The following is a 21,148-nucleotide window of genomic DNA, read 5'->3' on the forward strand; positions in this document are numbered from 1 at the left end:
TCCCAGGGCTGATCTCCTTCAGAATGGACTGGTTGGATCTCCTTGCAGTCCAAGGGACTCTCAAGAGTCTTCTCCAGTACCACAGTTCAAAAGCATCAATTCTTCAGCGCTCAGCTTTCTTCACAGTCCAACTCTCACATCCATACATGACCACTGGAAAAACCATAGCCTTGACTAGATGGACATTTGTTGGCAAAGTAATGTCTCTGCTTTTGAATATGCTATCTAGGTTAGTCATAACTTTTCTTCCAAGGAGTAAGCGTCTTTTAATTTCATGGCTGCAGTCACCATCTACAGTGATTTTGGAGCCCCAAAAAATAAAGTCTGACACTGTTTCCCCATCTATTTCCCATGAAATGGTGAGACCGGATACCATGATCTTCGTTTTCTGAATGTTGAGCTTTAAGCCAACTTTTTCACTTTCCACTTTCACCTTCATCAAGAGGCTTTTTAGTTCCTCTTCACTTTCTGCCATAAGGGTGGTGTCATCTGCATATCTGAGGTTATTGATATTTCTCCCGGAAACTTGGGGATTAGCAGTTTTAAATGTAATATTTTAATGTTTAAAAGCTTTGACACAAAAACAAACCAGCTGGTCAAATTAATTTGTCAAGAGATTTTTAGTAACTAGTCAACATTAAGAGACCTTAAAATGATAAATGTATAAAACGTAGGCATATATATAAATTTTAAGACATATATAAAAATGTATAAAATAAAGTGTAGACATTTTGGGTGGCTTGAAAAATATGGTTTTTATTTTCATGTAAAGCAGCTTTCATGCCAGATGTCTTTTATGTAGTATGTGTATAACAATATTTATTTACTTATTCATTATTTGCCACCAGTTATGGTGGTTGGGCTCAGTAGTTGAGGCAGATGGATTTAGCTGCTGTATGGCATGTGGGATCTTAGTTCCCTGACCAGGAATCGAACTTGCGTCCCCTACACTGCAAGATGGACTCTTAACCACTAGACCACCAGGAAAGTCCCTCATGCAGTGTTTTTGAAACTCTTTATTGAAGTACATCTTCCATGGAGAGAAGTGTTCATTATCATAAGCGCACGTGTATGAGTTTCCATGCAGTCAACACACTTGATTACATCATTACCAACCCCTCCCCCAAATATAACCACTGACTTTTAGCTTCATCATTTTGCTTGATTTTGTACTTCGAGTAAAATGGAATGACATAAGATGTACCCTGTTATGTGCAGCTTCTCATATAACATTTTAATGCTAAAGCAATTCATCTTTCTTTTCAACCTGGACAATGCAGTAGTTAACAAAGACAGACTAGATTAGCCAAAAACACGGGAAAGCCCAAGCCAATCTTATGATTTTAGTATTTTTCCTGATAGTCTTCTTGAGGGAAGCAGTGGTATGTATGTGGTACCTGTGTGTGTGTGTGTGTGTGTGTGTGTGTGTGTGCGTGTGTGTGTGTGTGCACATGTGCTGCATGGAGCCTGTATACATACATTCGCATCTGTACAGAAGTGGGACTGTTTTCCACACCCTGCCTTATAACCTGCGTAACTTCTGTTCTCTCAACATTGTTCTATTTATGAGATTCATACTTAACAGAACGATGTATCTTTTAAAATTTATTTACTTTTAATCAGAGGACAATTGCTTTACAATATTGTGTTGGTTTCTGCCGTAATCAACATGAATCAGCCATAAGATACACATGTCCCCTCCCTCTTGAACTTTCCTCCTCCCTCCCACCCCATCCTGCCTCTAGATTGTCTCAGAGAACCAGGCTGAGCTCCCTGCATGATACAGCGACTTCCCATTAGCTATGTGTTCATAATGTAATGTACATGTTTCCATGCTGCTCTCTCCATTCATCCCACCCTCTCCTTCCCCCGCTGTGTCTGTAAGTCTGTTCTCTATATCTGAGTCTCTATTCCTGCCCTGCAAATAGGTTCATCAGTACCGTTCTTCTAGATTCCATATATATGTTAGTATATGATATTTGTTTTTCTCTTTTTGATTTACTCCACCCTGTATAACACGCTGTAGGTTCATCCACCTCACTGGAACTGACTCCAGTTCAGAACAATGTGTCTTGAATTGGATATGCCTTCTCTGAGAGGACCGAGTCCTGTTCTGGGGTCCACACGTGGTGGTGGGTGGGTTATGGGCTGGAGGCAGGAAGGCTGCGGCAGCGGAGGGGCGGGGCTTGTGAAGGGGCGCGGCTCTTCAGCAAAACCATCTCCCTCCTCCTGGTGGCGGGGCTGTTCTGTGTCTGATCTCCCAGCCACGGCTGGCACAGTAAATGTGTCCTCTTCTCCATCCCCTTTCCTGCAGCATCGGGATCATCTATGGTTTTGCCGCAAATCATTACATGCGGACTCACATGGAAGAGACTCGGAAATTGTCAGAAAGTAACTTCAACGACCTGAGAACTCTCCTGAATGTGGTGCCAGGGGTAAGGACCACAACCTGTATTTCCCCCGACGCTTTGTGTCTGAGGCCTTTTGGAGTTGCTTGCATAGTTGGAATCACATTTGAACCTGCTGAAATCCAGGTGTTGTCTTTTAATTTTGCAGATAAAGGAATAAAGGCCTAGTAAGTGATTTTTTTTCAAGAGTACAAAGTCTCATTTCAGAATTAGTGCTCTTATTTCTGGAGAAGGAAATGGCAACCCACTGCAGCATTCTTGCCTGGAGAATCCTGTGGACAGAGGTGCCTGGTGGGCTGCTGTCCATGGAGTCGCACAGAGTCAGACATGACTGAAGCGACTTAGCATGCATGCGTGCATGCTCTTATTTCATTTCACTTTATTTTTTGTCTTTATTAAGGTATAACATAATACTTGTTATAGAAGTGCTTAACCATTTTAAAGATCTCATGATTTCTTTAAAAAGCAATATTTCTGGTGTCACTGTCCTTTCTTCTTGGCAATATAATTGACCCCACATCGTTTGCTTGAAATTGCTCTGGTAATGAAATCTGTTTTATAAACACTGATTTGCTAATATTTGTATGCGTGTGTGTTCTCATTGCTCAGTCATATTCGACTCTTTGTGACCTCATGGACTGTAGCCTTGCAGACTTCTCCGTCCATGGGATTTCCCAGGCAAGGATACTGGAGTGGGTTGTTATTTCCTTCTCCAGGGGATCTTCCCATACCAGGGATTGAACCCTTGTCTCTTGCCTTGGCAGGTGGATTCTTTACCACTGAGCCACCTGGGAGTCCTGCCTAATTTTCAGATGCTAAATCTCTTTTTATTGTGACTTGGGACCTCAAGAGGAGGTTTCATGTAACTTTTTTTTTTTTTTTTTTAAAGCAAATTGACTACATACTGGACCAGTTTACCCACCCTAAGGAGAAAGCATTTGACGATCTGGATAGTGAGTAACGTTGAACGTTGCCTCTAATTTGGTTGTTTATCTTGGCTAGAAGATGCTGTGGTCATCTCCCGTAAAACATAGACTAAGAAACAAAGTATGCCGTTTCTCCAATTCCTGCCTGAACACAGGGGAGAAACCGAACCGTAATTCCCTGGTGTTACTGACAGTGCGTCGTTGGTGACTCAGACACTAAAACCTCGCATTTATTGTGAAACCACTTGCTTTCCTGTAGCCACGGCACTTCTGCTTCACTCCCCTCGTGAGAGGAGAAGTGGGTCTCTGTCAGGTCTGCTGTTACAGACACAGCGGGACCCAGAGGAGCTGTGGCTTCCAGAACAGAGGGGTGGGCGGTGCTGTTTCCCGAGTGCTCAGCTGTTAGCAACCTGGGCCTCTTTTGCCCTCAAGACATCCGGTAACGCCTGGAGGCAATTTCAATGTCCCGATCAGGTCGGGTCCCATTCGTTGGTAGAGGCCAGGGATGTGGCTAAAAGTCCTACAAGGCAGCCCAACAACAAAGAAGGATCTGGCTCCAGGTGTCGCGAGAGCCAGGGTTCCGTGACCCTGGTCCAGCTGGAGATGGGGGTGGGATGCGGGCAGCCAGGGATCAAGGTGAGAAGGCACACAGGTTCCCGGGGCGAAGAAACACCAAGTCTGCACTAAGTCTTCTGAGGGGCGCAGCTGGTGTGGGCACTTTGACGTGTGCCAAGAAATCGCCACATGACAGTTTCTGCCCAAGTGGGCTGTGGGGTGCAAAGTGGGAGAGACTAAACCAGGCCATGGGACCCTGCCCTGGGACCTACAGGTCAGAGACGAAGAGAGCCCATCCTCAACATCCCTTATACTTCTTGGGATTTAGATATTAACTTGTTGGTGGGAGGCAGCATTTACGAGCGTCTCAAACCCAAAGTGCTCCCTGTGCTGAAGGACATCAAGGACTTGGCAGAAGGTAAGCAGTGCGGCCCCGGGACCCAGACGGCGTCCACCTGTCCTGCCTCCACTGGGACAGCGCAGCTTCCCACCCTCCCTCCCTCCCTGTCTTCCTTCCTTCCCTTCCTTCCACACCTGGCCCCACACCCTTTCCAGTCTCCTCTGCCAGCACCCTGCTTTCCATTGCAGCCGTGAATCCCAGCGTTCATTCTGATGTGAGTCCCTGAAGGTGTTGTTTTCCTCCAGACCCTGTGCAGCATGTGCTTCATCTGCCGAAATGCCACAGAACCTTCTTCAACTAATACACATGTATACATACATATATATGTATATGTTAACTCTGTGTGTGTGTTAGTCACTCGGTTGTGTCCAGCTCTTTGTGACCCTATGGACTGTAGCCCATCAGGCTGCTCTGTCCATGGAATTCTCCAGGTTACAAACTGGAGTGGGTTGCCATTCCCTTCTCAAGGGGATCTTCCCAACCCAGGGATTGAACCCAGGCCTCCTGCATTGCAGGCAGATTCTTTACCATCTGAGCCACCAGGGAAGCCCTGTATTACCTCTGTCCAGAGACAACTGGGTTCCTAGACTGTGTATTTAACCCTGTTAAGGACTGAAGTTTAAAACAGCAAGGCCAACCTTTAGAATATCTAAAGAAAGCTAAGTGCTGAAGAATTGATGCTTTTGAACTGTGGTTTTGGAGAAGACTCTTGAGAGTCCCTTGGACTGCAAGGAGAAACAACCAGTCCATCCTAAAGGAAATCAGTCCTAAATATTCACTGGAAGGTCTGATGCTGAAGCTGAAACTCCAATACTTTGGCCACCTTATGTGAAGAACTGACTCATTGGAAGACCCTGATGCTGGGAAAGATTGACAGCAGGAGAAGGGGGTTGCAGAGGATGAGATGGTTGGATGGCATCACCGACTCTATGGACATGTGTTTGAGTAAACTCCTGGAGTTGGTGATGGACAGGGAAGCCTGGCATGCTGCAGTCCATGGGCTCGCAATGAGTCAGACATGACTGAGTGACTGAACTGAACTGATCTTTAAATCAGTTAGAATGAGTCTTATCCCATGATTAAATCATCACCAATCACAGCAGAGGCTCAGTGGTATCTGAATGAAGGAAGGTGGATGGAGGAGGAAAAAAGGAAACAACAACAAAAAAAGGTTTCTTGCTTTTGTCCTTCCTGGGGTATTGTTAGGGTATACCAGTTGTCCAGCATTTCACAATGAATCTGCTTAAACTAGTGGAAATAAATCTTCATTTAATGGTTAATCTTGGTTCTATCCATGAACCGTAATTGTGAGGGAAGGAGATGGCTTGAGGACGAGCCCTTCCTTCCCCAGGTGGTAAGGAACTGAGGCCTCCTGCCAACCAGGTCTTTGAGTGAGAAAGCTGATGGACCAGCCCCGGTCAGTCCTCAGATGAATGCAGCCCCAGCTGCCGGCTTGACTGTAAGACCTGGGAGATCCTGAGCCCAACCAGTCAGCTAAGCCAGTCCCAGGTTTTGACCCTCACATACTGTGAGATAATAAATCTCTGTAGCTTTAAACTGCTGACTTTCCAAATAATATCTCCTGCAGCAATAAATAACTAATACAGTAGACAATCATCAGTTTCCTCTCCAGGCTTCTACACATGAGGAAGGAGAATGAAAAGCTTCTGATTTCCTAGTCAGTATATACTGTGCTATTGGTGGTTCCTTATCAGACTATAATACTCCTTGGCTTTAAGGCAGCAGATATTATATAGACTGTTGAATTAATAAATAATCTTTTTGGGGGAAAAGAATCACATTAAATGCAATATTGATTAAATATACATCCTCATTTCACGAAAGTTAAAATGTAAAAAAGAAAGTGAAAGGAGCTTGTGAATCAAGGAAATATGGTAATCTTTAAAAACCGAAAGAGGGCCTGCCATGGAGCAAAGACATAATGAGTGAAAGAAAAAAATGCACAAAAAGAACAGAGTGTTTTAGATAAAGAGCTCACTGTCCAAGGAGTGTAACCTCTTTTTCCTGTTAATTAGTACATGTTCTTACAACTGAGCGTTACCTCTCTTTCCTCCAGCAACCACACTTACGAATGAGCTGTTTGTGATCATGGCCAAGACGTGGCCCCAAAACCGCGTGTTATGATCTTTTATTGAAAGTTAAATGGCATTAGTTATAAAATAGAAAAGACCTTGATGCTGGGAAAGATTGAGGGCAGGAGAAGGGGGTGGCAGAGGATGAGATGGTTAGATTGCATCACTGACTCGATGGACATGAGTTTGAGCAAACTCTGAGAGACAGTGAGGGACAGGGAAGACTGGCGTGCTGCAGTCCATGGGGTCACGAAGAGACACAACTGAGCGACTGAACAACAGCAATCAAGTGACACCCTCCATAAGCAGAGTGTCAGACTGGAGTATCAGAGTATTAAAAAAGTGGGTTTGCAATGGAGTAACCTGTGTTTGTTCATTAAGCTCATTAACTAATAGTATGTAGCAGGGGGTCTCATAAATACCATCCTTTAAAGTAGTGATGAGTAGACTTGATATTACCAGACAACACTGAATATGAAATGAAAATATTTCTGCCTTCTTCAGGGACAGTCAAGGCCCTGATGGAGATTTACCATCTACATTCATAAGAGAAATCAGAGGCTGAAAGTGTAACTGGGGGCTAGTGAAATAGGATGGGAGTTTGGTCTGGTATGGTTTTTTTTCTTCCAAGCTCACAAATCCCTTTGAATTCTATGCACAGACCACAGTTTACAAACTGCCTATTTCAGCTCAGTTTATCCAGGTAACCAGGTTATATTTGAGACAAGGAGCTCAGGGTTGTCATAGAGTTGAATAACAAGTTTTCTGTGATGTATTGGTCACTTGCTGTTTGAGCATTTCAGCCACAGGAAGGAAAATAAAGCCCAGACTTTTTCCCAGAGAAGTTTCCCTCTGTAGCTGCCACCAACGCCCCCTCCCCGCCCAGTCCTGCGTCTTAGCAGAAAATATTACTTAACTGGCAGGAACAGAACTAGGAGGAAAGAAGGAGCCCAATGGCTCCTTGCTGCTTCACCTTGCGACTTCTTCCCTTGTGTCCAGTAGACACGTAAGAACCTTCTCTGTCCACTGCCTCCAGCATCCAGCAGATCCTCTGGGTCCGCTCATTATAACGTCAAATGTTGGCACTTCACCAGTGGATTCACCAATCCTTGGTCAGGATCTAGATCCTACAGACTGCAACTAAGAATGATGTGTGCGTGCTGCAACTGAGACCAGGCACAGCCACATAAATAAATACATATGAAAATAAAGAGCTGGTGTGACCACAAGGTGATGCCAGCCGCCTCCGCACCCCAGATCCCTCTTGAGCCCGTTCACTGGAGTGCTGGTCTGCCAAGCTCTCCTCCAGCTCCAAAGTTATGTGAACATAAGCACTGTGCAAAAGTGTACGAATGATGCAGTGTGGTTGATGCGTACTTTACTTTTTTGCCTCATCGTTGTTTTCCATTAGCTCAGTGGTGTCTGACTCCGAGACTCCATGGACTGCAGCATGCCAGGCTTCACTGTCCATCACCAACTCCCAAAACTTGCTCAATCTCATGTCCATTGAGTCGGTGGTGCTATCTAACTATCTCATCCTCTGTTGCCCCTTTCTCCTCCCACCCTCAACCTTTCCCAGCCTCAGGGTCTTCTCCAATGAGTCAGCCTCCTGGTTTGCCCAGTGTTTAACATTTGCCTTACAATTCTAGCTGGATCAAAATCAATTAAAACAGACCTTATTTTTCTTTTCAGTGCTTCCCTTATTATTGGAGTTTTGTATATTTCTTAAAACCAGCCTTTGTGGTTAAATGTTAGCCTCTGGTGTTGCCATTACTTAGGAAACTGCTTCACCAGTTTTTTTTTTTTTTTTTTTTGCTAAAAATTCTTTGCAGCCTTAAGTATCTGGTGGCCTTTGGAGAAAGCAGAAACCTGCGAATGGATTTCTGCAAATCATGTTTGAGCTGCAGGCCAGGACCTATAAAGGAAGTATGCTATGAGCTGGTAAAATGTTAATTAGTTAAAATTGAGAATCTAAAATATCTTTCCCCTGACTTCAGATACATAATATATGTCATCTTGGTAGGCTTGGAATGACTCCCAGAGTTATAACCCAGTAGACATTTTATGAAATGCTTTGAAGCCTTTGAGCTATTTCTAAGTCATTCTTGGGGCATGACAGTATAGCCACCCATAAGCCAGGGCGTCTACGTGTGGTCCCTAAATGGACTCATGTTTAGTTGGTGATGGTCAGGGAGGCCTGGTGTGCTGCAATTAATGGGGTCGAAAAGAGTCGGACACGACTGAGCGACTGATCTGATCTGATCTGATCTTCCTGGGCCTTCAACTCATTTTATCATCCATCATTCTTTGTTGTCGTTTTTGTTCGTTCCTTGCCCTGAAGTGACTCATCCTGAAGTCAAAGTGGAAAGGGCTATGGGAGTAAACCACGGAACGTTAAAGCGTGAGGTGTGCCTTGTGTGGTGTGAGTCATATTTGGGGACGCTCTTTTGCGCTCTCCTGTGTGTTTCCAGTTGCAGCCGCGCTCTTGCTCCCCTATGGCAGATACTTATTGAGCCTCTAATGTGAGCCGGGTACCAACTCCGTGCTTTGCTGCTAAACCTGGGAGGTAGGTGGGAAAGACGAGAGTCTGAGGCTCAGAGTGACTCTTTGATAAGGTCTCTATTATTGTTGTCTCAAATTACCGTTAAGATAATAGTTCTTCTGCTACCTTGTTATAGCATCTTCGGCAAACTCTTTCACCTCTCGGGACCTTGTTTGCTCATCTGCAAATTAGGAGGTTGGTTGGGTCATCTCTTGGCTAATGAGGAGAGTCTCTGCTTCTAGGTGATGCTTCAGCATGTTCACACTTAGGAGATGACATTGCCCATGTCATCCAAGATGGCATCCCAGCCTAGGTCTGGCGACTTACTCTAAGACCTGGGGAGGCTTCCAGGATTGGATTGTCTGCCTCTTCATCACAAATAGGGATCATAGCTTATTGGAACAGAAAATCTTGGGGTCTGCTTCAGACAGTCCTTTGTCTTGAATTTTGATCCAGTCCTGGAAGGTAGCTAGAAGAACTGGGGTGAGACCACAACATAAAAGCATTAAAGTGTGTGTGCATGTGTGTGTGGTTTTAGAACCAAGTTTTATGTGGTTGCCAGAGATAACTGGGGAAACCAGCTTTTAAGGGCATTCAGACTTTTCTGGGGCTTCCCTTGTGGCTCACCTGGTAAAGAATCTGCCCACAATGCGGGAGACCTGGGTCCGATCCCCTGGATTGGGAAGATCCCCTGGAGAAGGGAAAAGCTACCCACTCCAGTATTCTGGCCTGGAGAATTCCATGGACTGTATAGTCCATGGGCTCGCAAACAGTCAGACACGACTGAGTGATCTTCATATCACACTTTTCCTAGTAACACCCTGTTGTGACCTGATACCCCACCATCTGTTTTGCGAGCCTGGAAGACAAAAAGCAGTGTCCTCTAAATTTCACGTCTCTTATGCTGTGATTTTAAGTCAGTGGAGAAAAGAGTTATATTTTGCGACCTGCCTAGTCATGCATACTGATTCCTGAGCGCCAGAGAAATCAGAGAGCAAACAATCTGTAGGGATCGCCAAGGATAAGAATGTGTCCTAGGCTCTGGAGGCTTCTAAAATAAAAGAGGCGGGCTCTGCCCTTGAGGGATTTCAATCTGATCATTCTGATCCCCACATTTTGTGATAAACTTTGTGGTGGCCTTACCATTTTTCAGATGAGGAAGTTGCTGAAGAATATTCAGTTATCTGCTTTGGGTTACACAGAGAGTATCTATGTTGAAATCCGTACCTAGACGGCCTGAATCTAAATCTGGGATCTTTTCTCTCTCTCTCTCTTTTTTAACATTCTCCTTTAATTTATTTATTTATCTTTAAATTAAACGTTTTATTTTATCTTGGAGTGTAGCCCATTAACAATGTTGTGATGGTTTTAGGTGCACAGCAGAGGGACTCAGCCATATACACACATGTATCCATTCTCCTCCAAACCCCACTCCCATCCAGGCTGCCACATCACACTGAGCAGAGTTCCCTGTGCTACACAGTAGGTCCTTGTTGGTTATCCATTTTAAATATCGCAGTGTGTACATGTCCATCCCACGTCCATGTCCATGAGTATCCCTTCCCCCCTCCCTTCCCCCCTGCCGCTGCTGCTGCTAAGTCGCTTCAGCCGTGTCTGACTCTGTGCGACCCCGTGGACAGCAGCCCCCAGGCTCCTCTGTCCACAGGATTCTCTAGGCAAGAATACTGGAGTGGGTTGCCATTTCCTGCTGCTCCTTCCCCCGTTGGCAGCCATAAATTCACTCTCTATGTCTATGAGTCTGTTAACCATAAAGCCTTTCTCTATGTCTGTGAGTCTGTTTTGTCAGTCAGTTCATTTGTATCATGTCTTTTTAGATTCGGCATCTAAGGGACCAACTCTGTGATCTCTTGCTGTGTCTACTTCCAGCTTTTTTAGTATCCATCGCTAAGATCTGTCTGGGTGTCATCAGGTTTTCTGTGAATTAAAACTACCTGGGATTGGCGGTGTCTGGGCTGACCTCCTCAAGGCCGGGCAAGGCTAGGGTGGGGACACCTTTTCTTGTGGCTGCTGCTCCAACGCCAGCCACTTAATGCTGCGCGCATGAGTCCCAGTCCCATTCCCAGGTTGATATTCGCCCCTGTGTGTCTGAAGGAGCCCCCAGGTGGGGGAACTGAGCTGGCTGGAGTCGCTGGCAGAGGCAGACGGGGCCATGATAGCCCTGTATTCCCCTGTCAGTCTGCCCATCACAGCGGGTTCTCCTGGGTGCAAGTTGATCTCAAGTTCCTTTAAGGTCCTTTTGTAGATGGAAGGGATTTTTTCCCCCCACTGGTCAGCCCAGCGGGTGCCTCTGGTCTGAAGCGGGCTGTGTTCCTAACAGACATGAAAACTAATAGAGATGCCCTGGTCCGAACGAACACTGTCTTAACGGACATGAAGCAGTCATCTGCACAACTTCGCACCAGCCTGAGAGACGTGAAAACGAGCATGGAGCAAACGCTCATGGATCCCCAGTGCTCCTCACCTGTAGCGGCGCCCACGTGCGACAGCATCAGGAAGTCTCTGAGCGTCCTGGATGGCAGTGCCAATTTTGATCACGTGAGGAGAGGGCAGTCCTGCTCCAGGGCAGCGTCACTGGGACGGCTGGGGAGGCTTCAGCGTGGTTCACCCACCAGGGGACCGGTGGCAGGGGGGAGGGGGGATCTCTGTCAGCCTTCCTGGTTATGTGGCCACCACGTCGGAATGGCTGCAGCTGGAGAGAAGGGAGGATGGGAAGTGCTCCCTGAGAGTTCTCCGCCATTTATTGCTCAAAACGTATCAGGATGAATGAGCTGCCTGCAGGGTGGCACCAGTGGTCAAGAATCCACCTGCCGATGTGCAGGACCCAGGAGACGCAGGGTCGATCCTGGGGTGGGGAAGATACCCTGGAGGAGGGCACGGCAACCCACGCCAGTATTCCTGCCTGGAGAATCCCTCGGACAGAGGAGCCTGGTGGGCTACAGTCTGTGGGGTCACCAAGAGCCAGAAACGACCGAGCGTACACCGCCACCCTCAGCATGAGTTCAGCTCCCCACCGTTCTTTCTCTGTTTATTTTACTTTGACAATTTCAGTGTGTGTTTTTTAAAAATATTGGCTATATTCCCTGTGTTGTACAGTGAATCCTTTAACTCATTTTATCCACAGTACTTTGTACCTCTTCATTCCCAATCCTGGCATTGCTTCTCCTCCCTTCCCTCTCTGCATTGGGACCAATGTATCTGTGATGAATTCAGCTTTAAAAATGAAAAAGGAAGTAGAATGCCTTTTTGCAGACATTTAAAAATTAAAATGTGCTTTTAAATGATAGGCCTAGTAATATTAACCACAGATACCAAAATATAAGGTAATATCTCAACAATCCCAAGATTAGAAAAAGAAAGGCTTTGGAGCAACTTGAAAATATAGAGGGGATGTAGATAAAATAATCATGAGTACTTATATTTTTAATGTTTCATTATAGTGATATGTACCTGTGTGCGGGCTCAGTCATTAAGGTTTGTCTGACTCTTTGTGATCCCATGGACTGTAGCCCACCAGGCTCCTCTGTCCATGGGATTCTCCAGACAAGGATACTGGAATGGGTTGCCATTTCTTCCTCCAGGGGATCTTCTTGTCCTGGGAATTGAACACGCATCTCCTGTGTTAGCAGGTGGCCTCTGTAGCATTGAGCCACTGGGGAAGCCCAGTGATATGTACATGTCACACTTATGTAAAACAGTGTTTTAATATAGTTAGATTTTTCTCACTCTCATATTTCGTGAATCAGTTTTATTCAAACACTTCACATTCAACATTTGTGTTGAATCTACTACAATAACTTTTGTTGTCATCGAACAGCAATACGTAGGATGTATCCTTGCATCTAAATTCTTTGATATTGAGTCCTTTTGGGAGTAACTTTTAATTCTGATGTGCTTTAAAAAACATGCAGAGAATTTGTAACAGTGGTACCAGTTTCCCTGTCTACATTTTTTTACCTAGATTCACCAGTTGTCAACACTTTGCTCCATTTGTTTAATTATACTATTTTATCCACGTATGGATGTACCTGTCATCTGTTCATACTATCATCTATATGGGTACAATACTAGGCATTCTGTTCTTTTCTCAGTCATTTAGAGGAGAGATGTAGACATGATGCTTTTTTACCCTTTAAATATTTTGATGTGTTTCCTAACTTTACATAATGATTATGACTACCAAAATTAAGGTAACATAATACTGATCCAATACCACCATCTAATCCACAGTTTATATTCAAAATTTGCTGATTTTTCTTTAAAAGTGCGCTTTAAAATTGATTTCTCTTTCCCAGCTCCAGGTCCGGTCTGGGGTATACATTGTCTTTAGTTGTCGTGTGTCTTTAGTTCCTTTAACCTGGAACAGGTTCTCAGTATTTCTTTGGTGGCACTGACATTTGTGAAGACTCTGTGGCTTCACTGCTAAGTCACATCCACCTCTTGCAACCCCACTGACTGTAGCCTGCCAGGCTCCTCTCCATGGGATTTCCCAGGCAAGAACACTGGAGTGGGTTGCCATTTCCTTCTCCAGGGTGTCTTCCTGACCCAGGATCAAGCTCACGTCTCCTGCGTTGGCAGGTGGATTCTTCAGCACAGACCCACCAGGGATTCTCTTTATAAGGCTGTTTTTTAAGAAGCTGTTTACAACTGTATTCAACAACATTTAGTCCCGGTATTCAATCACATGTGAGGTCACATGTATTCAATCTGTGTTAAATTTCTTGCCCTCACTTTTAGCTGACTGCTATGGGAGACCTCCAAACATGTAAAATCAGTACTTGTAGGGTCCATTCTGAGCCAGTGGTTTTCCTCCAACAATATGCTGCTGTTCAGAAGAAACATAGGTCACGCCCTTTATAATATAGATGTCTCAGGAGTTTAATTTAAGAAGATCCCTTGCTTATGACAAAGAATTGGGGGTGTGGGGTAACTACCTGGCCTTATACTTTGTTTTATAAAATTTCAGCTCCCATCTTTGGATGGACACATTACTCAGCTTGATGGACTTCTTCAAACAGATTTGTCCGGCCTGGTCCAAAAGGTATGGTCTTTAGAGGAAAAAAAAAAAACAAAAAACACACAGTAGCTTATTTTAGATTATTTTCAAGAGTAAAGTAGTGCATAAGGATCTTAGCTAACACCAAAAAAGCAGAGACATTCTGGAGCCGAGTTGCGAAGAAGGGTGATGGATCTTATCCTCCAGGACCGGATGGGTGTCATGGTGGACATTGTGCTGGTTCTCACTCAAGGCGCTCTCACACTCTGCCAGGGAGGCAGCCACGTGGTGCCCCTCCTCACTTCTGCTCATGTGCAGACTGTGTGCTCTGCCTGGCGTTTTTTTTTTCTTCTCCCTGTCCTTTGCCCAGCTTCTTGGGCTACTCGTAGCTACCTGAAGTTTTATATTTCACCTTCTTAATGAGGCCTTTCCTGGGCATCTTGACCAGATCAGAACCCTTTTTTAATACACTCTTAGAGCATCGCAAATATTCTTTGTTAAGTTCCTCATCACAGTGACTATTGCTTTCCTGTCTTGGTTGTCCCACAAGACTTTAAACCCTAAAAAAAGACAGGGACCACCTTGGTCCAGAATACTGGAATTTCCCCAAGAGCTGAAGAGGGAGAGAATAGCTTTATTCTCAACTCCATCTTCTAAGCGTGAACATAAAAGAAGTCATCAGCTATCTATCAAACACTCATCTACGTGTGCTAACAAAGTAAGTGTCCCCTTAGACAAGTCGTTAGAAACTCTCGGTCTCTGCACTCTGATGTCGTCTTGTTTGTTAAATTAAGAAATGGAATCAGAAGATCTGTAAATCCTTTTCTAGACGTTAAACCTCTTATGATGGTTGACCTCCCCAAGTCCAAACACAGATAAATGTGGAGGTCGGCTGTGCCAAAGCCACTGCAGGCACCAGTGTGCGGGTGGCTTAGCTACTTTTGAGGAAACACAAGTCATGAACTTCCTTTTTATGCCATCAATGGTGCTAAGCTAAAGTGGGAACTTGTCACCACAAATCTTATAAAGTTTGTAACTTAGATTGTTGTTGTTGAGTCACTAAGTCATGTCCGACTTTTTCCCACCCCAGGGACTGCAGCATGCCAGGCTCCTCTGTCCTAGGGATATCCCAGGCAGGAATACTGGAGTTGCCATTTCCTTCTCCTGGGGATCTTCCTGACCCAGGAATGGAACCCACATCTCTTATGTTTCCTGCATTGGCAGGCGGGTTCTTTACCGGTGAGCCACCCGAGAAGCCTGGACTTCTATAAGAGACTATCATAGACCAGGTGGTTTATAATCAATGGAAATGTATTTCTGACCAGTTCTTGTGGCTAGAGGTCAAAGATCAGGTTGCCAGCCTGGTTGGGTTCAGATGAGGGGGACCTCTTCTAGGTTTTCACACTGTATCCTCACCAAGTAGAGAGAGCTCTCTGGGGTCCCCTTTAACAGGGCACTAATCTTGTTCATGGAGGCTCCACCCTCATGAGAGAATCACGTCCCAAAGACCCCACCTCCTAATTCCATCACTTTGGGGGTCAAGATTTCAACATATACATTCCAGGGAGACAGACATTCGGTTCGTAAGAGGTTGTAATCGCTACAGCGTTTCCTAACAGATGTCTAAATACACCAGCAGACAGTTAAGAAACACAATTAAACCCCTTCTAGACAGAAGTCTGGCTCTTTAGGTAAGCTACTTGGAAATAATGACATTGTCCTTTCATGGGTTTAGCCCAAGAGTGAGAGAGCTTGGCATGGCTGCTTTGATTTTCATTTGAGCCTCACTACAGTTTGTGTTCTTTCTAAGTTGTGTTTTAGGACATCACTATTCTCCCTGAGACTAGATCTCCAATTTTATCATGCAATGCCTTGGAAAACAAGATTCTGCTTTTAGAGTTTCACTTCATAGCTACATGTGACACATTGCACAGATCAGGGTTTCTTAACCTCAGGGCACTCTGACTGGTCCTGCACACTGTCAAGTATTTATTAGCATCCCTGGCTGATCCCCGCCAACGGCAAGGACATTATCAGTTGTGATAACCAGAACATCTCCAGACATTGCCAGATACCTCCTGGGGGACAAAGTTGCCCCCAGCTAAGAAACACTGGGATAAATACATGGAAACATTTAAGGTGAACTGAAAATTAAAAACTTTTAATGGATACAAATTAAAGCAACTCCTCTCTAAAGGGAAATATTTTTTTTAGACTTTTAATGACCATGTCATGATCATTTCAGCCGTAAGATAAAGGTTGAATTTTGCTTCTGTTTTCCATTCTAAGCTGAACATGAATGCTATGAAATGCTCTTCTACTTACTCTGTATAATGATTTTATTTGAACCTTCTTTAGGCCAATGAATCTTTTTCTGACATACCTGAGGAAGTGCAAAATCAAACCAGGGACTTCATATCAGGTGAGATTGCCGGTTAGAAGTAATTGTGTCTCCTTGTTAAGAGTTGGCTGGTTAGCACAAAGAAATGCATTATTAAGAATTGTTCTTTTTCCCTCTTTAAAAAAAAAAAAAATTCTCTCACTAAAACCCAAACTACAAAACTAAATAATGAGTATTTCAATAATGCTACCTTCACCAAATGATATCAATTAAAAAAAAATACTCCTATTAAACACAGATTAACATCCTCCTGTGGCTGGAAGCTGCAGGGCTGAGGGTCAGACTGTGATGATAACCTGGCAGACACTATAAGAGCCAACAACAGGCATAGCTTAGTCTGGAAGGTCAGATCTGGGTTGTTTTCACTGTAAATGTATTTCCTAAAAGAGTTTAAATTGATTTTTTAAAGGAACACTCTGTCTAGGGACTTATTTTGTCTCTTTAGGAAAACATTGGTCTGCTTTTGAGGCTGACGTCATGCTGCCCTAGGGAGGTTGACGTCATGCTGCTCTAGGGTCTTAAGGTGCTTACACTTTTGGAGAGGCAGAAGTGATGTCAAGAGAATCCCACTGATCTCAAACGACCAAGTCACAGTGAATTCAGGTGGTCGTACCTAGGGTGAAGGTACAGAGAAAGAACACAGTATAAACAATTCTTTGTGCAAGAGTGTGGAGTCCCCTGGGCTGTTTGCTAAGGGGACACATCTCTGAAGCTGTGTAAGGCTATCCCCTCTCTTTCTTTAAATCATCTTCTTAGTGCTTCTTTTTATCTGTTGATGGTGAAGTGAAAGTCGCTCTTTGCAACCCCATGAACTATACTATCCAGGGAATTCTCCAGGTCAGAATATTGGAGTGGGTAGCCTTTCCTTTACTCTGGGGGATCTTCCCAACCCAGGGATCGAACCCAGGTCTCCCGCATTTCAGGTGGGTTCTTTCCCAGCTGAGCCACCAGGGAAGACCTGTTGATGGAGTGGTTTTAAAATGTTGTGTTGGAGGTATTTGATTTTTTTTTCCCCTAATACTGTTCTTTCAACCCATTAAGACTTTGAGTAAAAAGGATTTTCTCCTAATACATAGTTCTTTGGGTGTTCTGTGGTTTCCCTTCCGTTTAAGATTCTGCTTTAAAATACTGACCTATTCAAGACAGAGAAGGCAATGGCTCCCCACTCCAGTACTCTTGCCTGGAAAATCCCATGGATGGAGGAGCCTGGTAGGCTGCAGTCCATGGGGTCATTCAGAGTCGGACACGACTGAGCAACTTCACTTTCACTTTTCACTGTCATGCATTGGAGGAGGAAATGGCAACCCACTCCAGTGTTCTTGCCTGGAGAATCCCAGGGACGGCGGGGCCTGGTGGGCTGCCGTCTATGGGGTCGCACAAAGTCGGACACGACTGAAGTGACTTAGCAGCAGCAGCAGCATTCAAGACAGAGTTCTGGCTTTCCTATGCCGGCATCTGAGGGATAACCCACACTGTACATCTGAGAGCCACTTGCTTACTAATCTCTGTGTTTATTCTCTTTGTTTCTTCTTCCTGGACTTCCTCTGCCAATACGTGCCACCCTCCCTTGTAAGTCTGGCCAAGCAGGGTGCGCAGTTTGCATGCGCGAGGCCGGGTATACACACTGCCATCGCCTGAACACGAGCCAGAGTTTTCTTGAGTCTGAGTGAGCGCCCCCTGCTGCCCCCCAGGTTGAAGACAAGTGAGGGTTTTCATGTCCTTCCCAAACAAATAACCTTTAGTGCCCATGATTGCCTGCTGTGTGCCTGCTGCTGCTGGGTTCTGGGGATGGGAGGTGAGGGAGGCATGATCCCTGCATACCCTACAGCTGGGCATGAACCCTACAGCTGGCTTTTAACACCCTCTGGGAACCTGGTGAGGTGTGTGCAAGGGATCCAGAGGCCGGAGAGAATAGTGGAAGGCTTCCCGGAGGAAGCAACGTCCGAACTGAAGCTGGAAGAAGGTATTTGCCGAGAGGGCAGCAGCTCTGTACAGAGTCACCAAGGCTACGGAGTGTGGGGAGGAACACAGCAGAGAAGCGGAAGGGGCCCGATTCGGAGACGAGGAAACTGCACTTAGGAGAGGGGATATCTATATGCCACGTGCTCAGTTCAGCTCAGTCGCTCAGTCGTGTCCGACTTCTTTGCGACCCCATGAACCGCAGCACGCCAGGCCTCCCTGTCCATCACCAACTCCCGGAGTTCACCCAACCCCATGTCCATTGAGTCAGTGATGCCATCCAACCATCTCATCCTCTGTCATCCCCTTCTCCTCCTGCCCTCAATCTTTCCCAGCATCAGGGTCTTTTCCAATGAGTCAGCTCTTCACATCAGGTGGCCAGAGTAATGGAGCTTCAGTTTCAACATCAGTCCTTCCAATGAACACCCAGGACTGATCTCCTTTAGGATGGACTGGTTGGATGCCATGTGTATTAACCCCCAGAAATCTCAGGGTGAACAAAGAGACCTGGAGGACTTGCCTGGTGGCATAGCAGATAACAATCTGCCTGCCAGTGTCGGGAACATGGGTTCGAGCCCTGGTCCTGCAAGAGCCGGAAGACCAGAGTGCTCTGGGGCTCACGAGCCACAGTTACTGAGCCTGAATGCTGCAGCTACTGAAGCCTGTGTGCCTTGTGCTCTGCGGCAAGAGACGCCGCCGTGACGAGGAGCCCGCAGACCTCAGTGAAGAGTAGCCCCCGTTCAACTGGAGGAAGCCCTCGCAAAGCAATGAAGACCCAGGGCAATCAAAAATAAACACATTAATTAATTTAAAAAAAGAGAGACTTACAGAGTCTCCGGGTGGAGGGTCCTGGGGTCTCTAGGCATGAGTCATGTGGAGGAGACGTCCACCCACTCTGACTCCTAGGAGCTCCTGAGGATTCACACGGAGGTGAACCACACAATTTCAAACAAAAAATTCCCACCAGTGAGACGTCATTTCCTTTTGGATGGTGCTCCCAGCTCCTGGAAGTTCACCAGGAGCCCTGGATCGCATCCTGAGACCTGCCAGTCTTGGTTCCACTGCTGCAGAGACGTGTATCTGCCTTTCAGAATCAGCAGACCTTGACCGATGAGTATGTTTCTGGGATGTCCCCCATCAAGAATCACTGTGGATGAGGCCCCCTTCAGGTCTTAGTGAGTGGTCATGGTCCCCACCCCTGCTGACTTTGATCCCAGGACCTGCCCTGATGATCACACACATTCCAGAAAGATGCAACATAACCTCCCTGAGAGATTAGGATACGTGTTAATAGAAACTGACCACTGGGAATAGTACTGCTTTTTGCATGTAGGAGACACAGGTAGACTTTAGCAAGATTCAATTTGTATGAGTCAAATACAATTTTAACAAAAATGTCACCTGAGGTCACGTGTTCAAAAAATTGTTCCTGGAGAATTACTGTGTTCCTCAGTGCTATTTTGTAGATGGAGGGATTCTTATATTATTAAATAGTTTTGTTTTGTTTTGTTTGCAAAATCATTTAACAGAAGCTTTATAGGTAGGTGAACCTGAGTTTTTAATCCCATTTCTAGTGCTTTCTGAAAAACAGACATATGGTCAAGTGATTTAACCCCTACGAGACCAGCATCCCTGTTAGTGACTTGGGAATGAGAAATGAGTTAACATATGTAAAAATGCCTTGTCTGCTGTAGGCACACGGTACAGTTTAGTCACTTGGTCCATTTTGCTTTTCTTTTTTTAGTGAAATAAGTAGAAAACTCTGGCTTGATTTCACACCATGTCATTTAAGTCAGCTCTCATAGCTTGCTCTTTTGTTAATTGCTTTTCAATAGACTTGGCTGCATTCACGCTTGTTGTAGGATCTTCTCATATTTTAAACATCTGCATAACATGGGAGGAACTAGGAGTGGTTCAAGCTTCAGTTACGTTTCAAAACTAAGTGTCTTGTCTCCTCTATGAAAATGCATAACCGAGGCATCTTTGTTTTCAGAGTTTAAAAAGACCTTGAATTCCCTTCAATCTGATGTCAAAAATACAAGCACGAAGATTCCTATTCAGAAGACACTGTCAAATTTCGTCCGTTACATTAATGACTCTGAAGATTATATCCTCCAGTATTTACCCACTATGGAAGAATGCGATTCATACAGGTCAGTGCCCTCTTTGAGCTTTTCCACTACGAGCATGGAGCTTGCTGGGGAGTGGGGTGAAAATCTGACGATATAACCAGGATCATCTTAAGACAGCAAATTGTACAAAGAGGCCACAAAGGTGATATGTGTTCACCCTAGTTTAAGTTCATTTAAGAAGTTGAAGTGTTCACTTCAGCAGCATGTGTACTAAAATTGAAACCACGCTAAGAAGACTAGCATGGCCACTGTGAAAGGATGACATGAAAATTCACGAAGCATTATATACGTGTGTGTATATATGTATGTGTGTGTGTGTATATATATATATTGAAGACTGGAAGTTCTTGAGCCAAATAGTCAATTATTTGCAATTTTGATGGCTTCCAGAGTCTTGGTTATAATTATCTAAGGTATGTAACAGGATTTTAAAATTTAAAAGAAATTAGAAAGAGCATTCAGATAATATTTTTTTCTTTATGCATATATAAAATAAATACATAGAGGCTGGTTCTTACGGAAAGAGCATCCTTGGAACCAGTGGCTTGTCTGAAGCTGCTGTGGATCCCAGCTCTTTGTCCTTTAGAAAAATACTAATGGGAGGATGTGGTCCTGGGAGAGGCTGGTGGCATATGTCTCAGACAAGAGCTCGGGAAGAACAGGACAGGAGAGACTCACGGGATCTCCAGGATCACATGAGAAGCAAGACGGAATCCCT

General features: G+C 44.9%; 1 protein-coding gene and 1 non-coding gene across 11 annotated transcripts in view; both read left to right on the forward strand.

Moving 5' to 3' along the window:
* Nucleotides 1-21,148, forward strand: part of PROM1 (prominin 1) — a 147,853-nt gene that overhangs the window by 92,547 nt on the left and 34,158 nt on the right. For all 10 annotated transcript variants that reach the window (XM_025289660.3, XM_025289663.3, XM_025289666.3 and 7 more), the window contains 7 exons: nt 2,315-2,435; nt 3,298-3,361; nt 4,218-4,307; nt 11,263-11,480; nt 13,909-13,983; nt 16,297-16,360; nt 20,292-20,451. In XM_025289660.3, coding sequence (XP_025145445.2) covers nt 2,315-2,435; nt 3,298-3,361; nt 4,218-4,307; nt 11,263-11,480; nt 13,909-13,983; nt 16,297-16,360; nt 20,292-20,451 — 792 coding nt within the window. The remainder of the gene's footprint in view (nt 1-2,314; nt 2,436-3,297; nt 3,362-4,217; nt 4,308-11,262; nt 11,481-13,908; nt 13,984-16,296; nt 16,361-20,291; nt 20,452-21,148) is intronic.
* Nucleotides 20,617-20,723, forward strand: LOC112586343. Its single transcript, XR_003110802.2, has one exon. It is a non-coding gene; the product is annotated as a U6 spliceosomal RNA (small nuclear RNA).

The sequence above is a fragment of the Bubalus bubalis genome, chromosome 7 (assembly GCF_019923935.1).
Source record: "Bubalus bubalis isolate 160015118507 breed Murrah chromosome 7, NDDB_SH_1, whole genome shotgun sequence".
Lineage (NCBI taxonomy): Eukaryota > Metazoa > Chordata > Mammalia > Artiodactyla > Bovidae > Bubalus > Bubalus bubalis.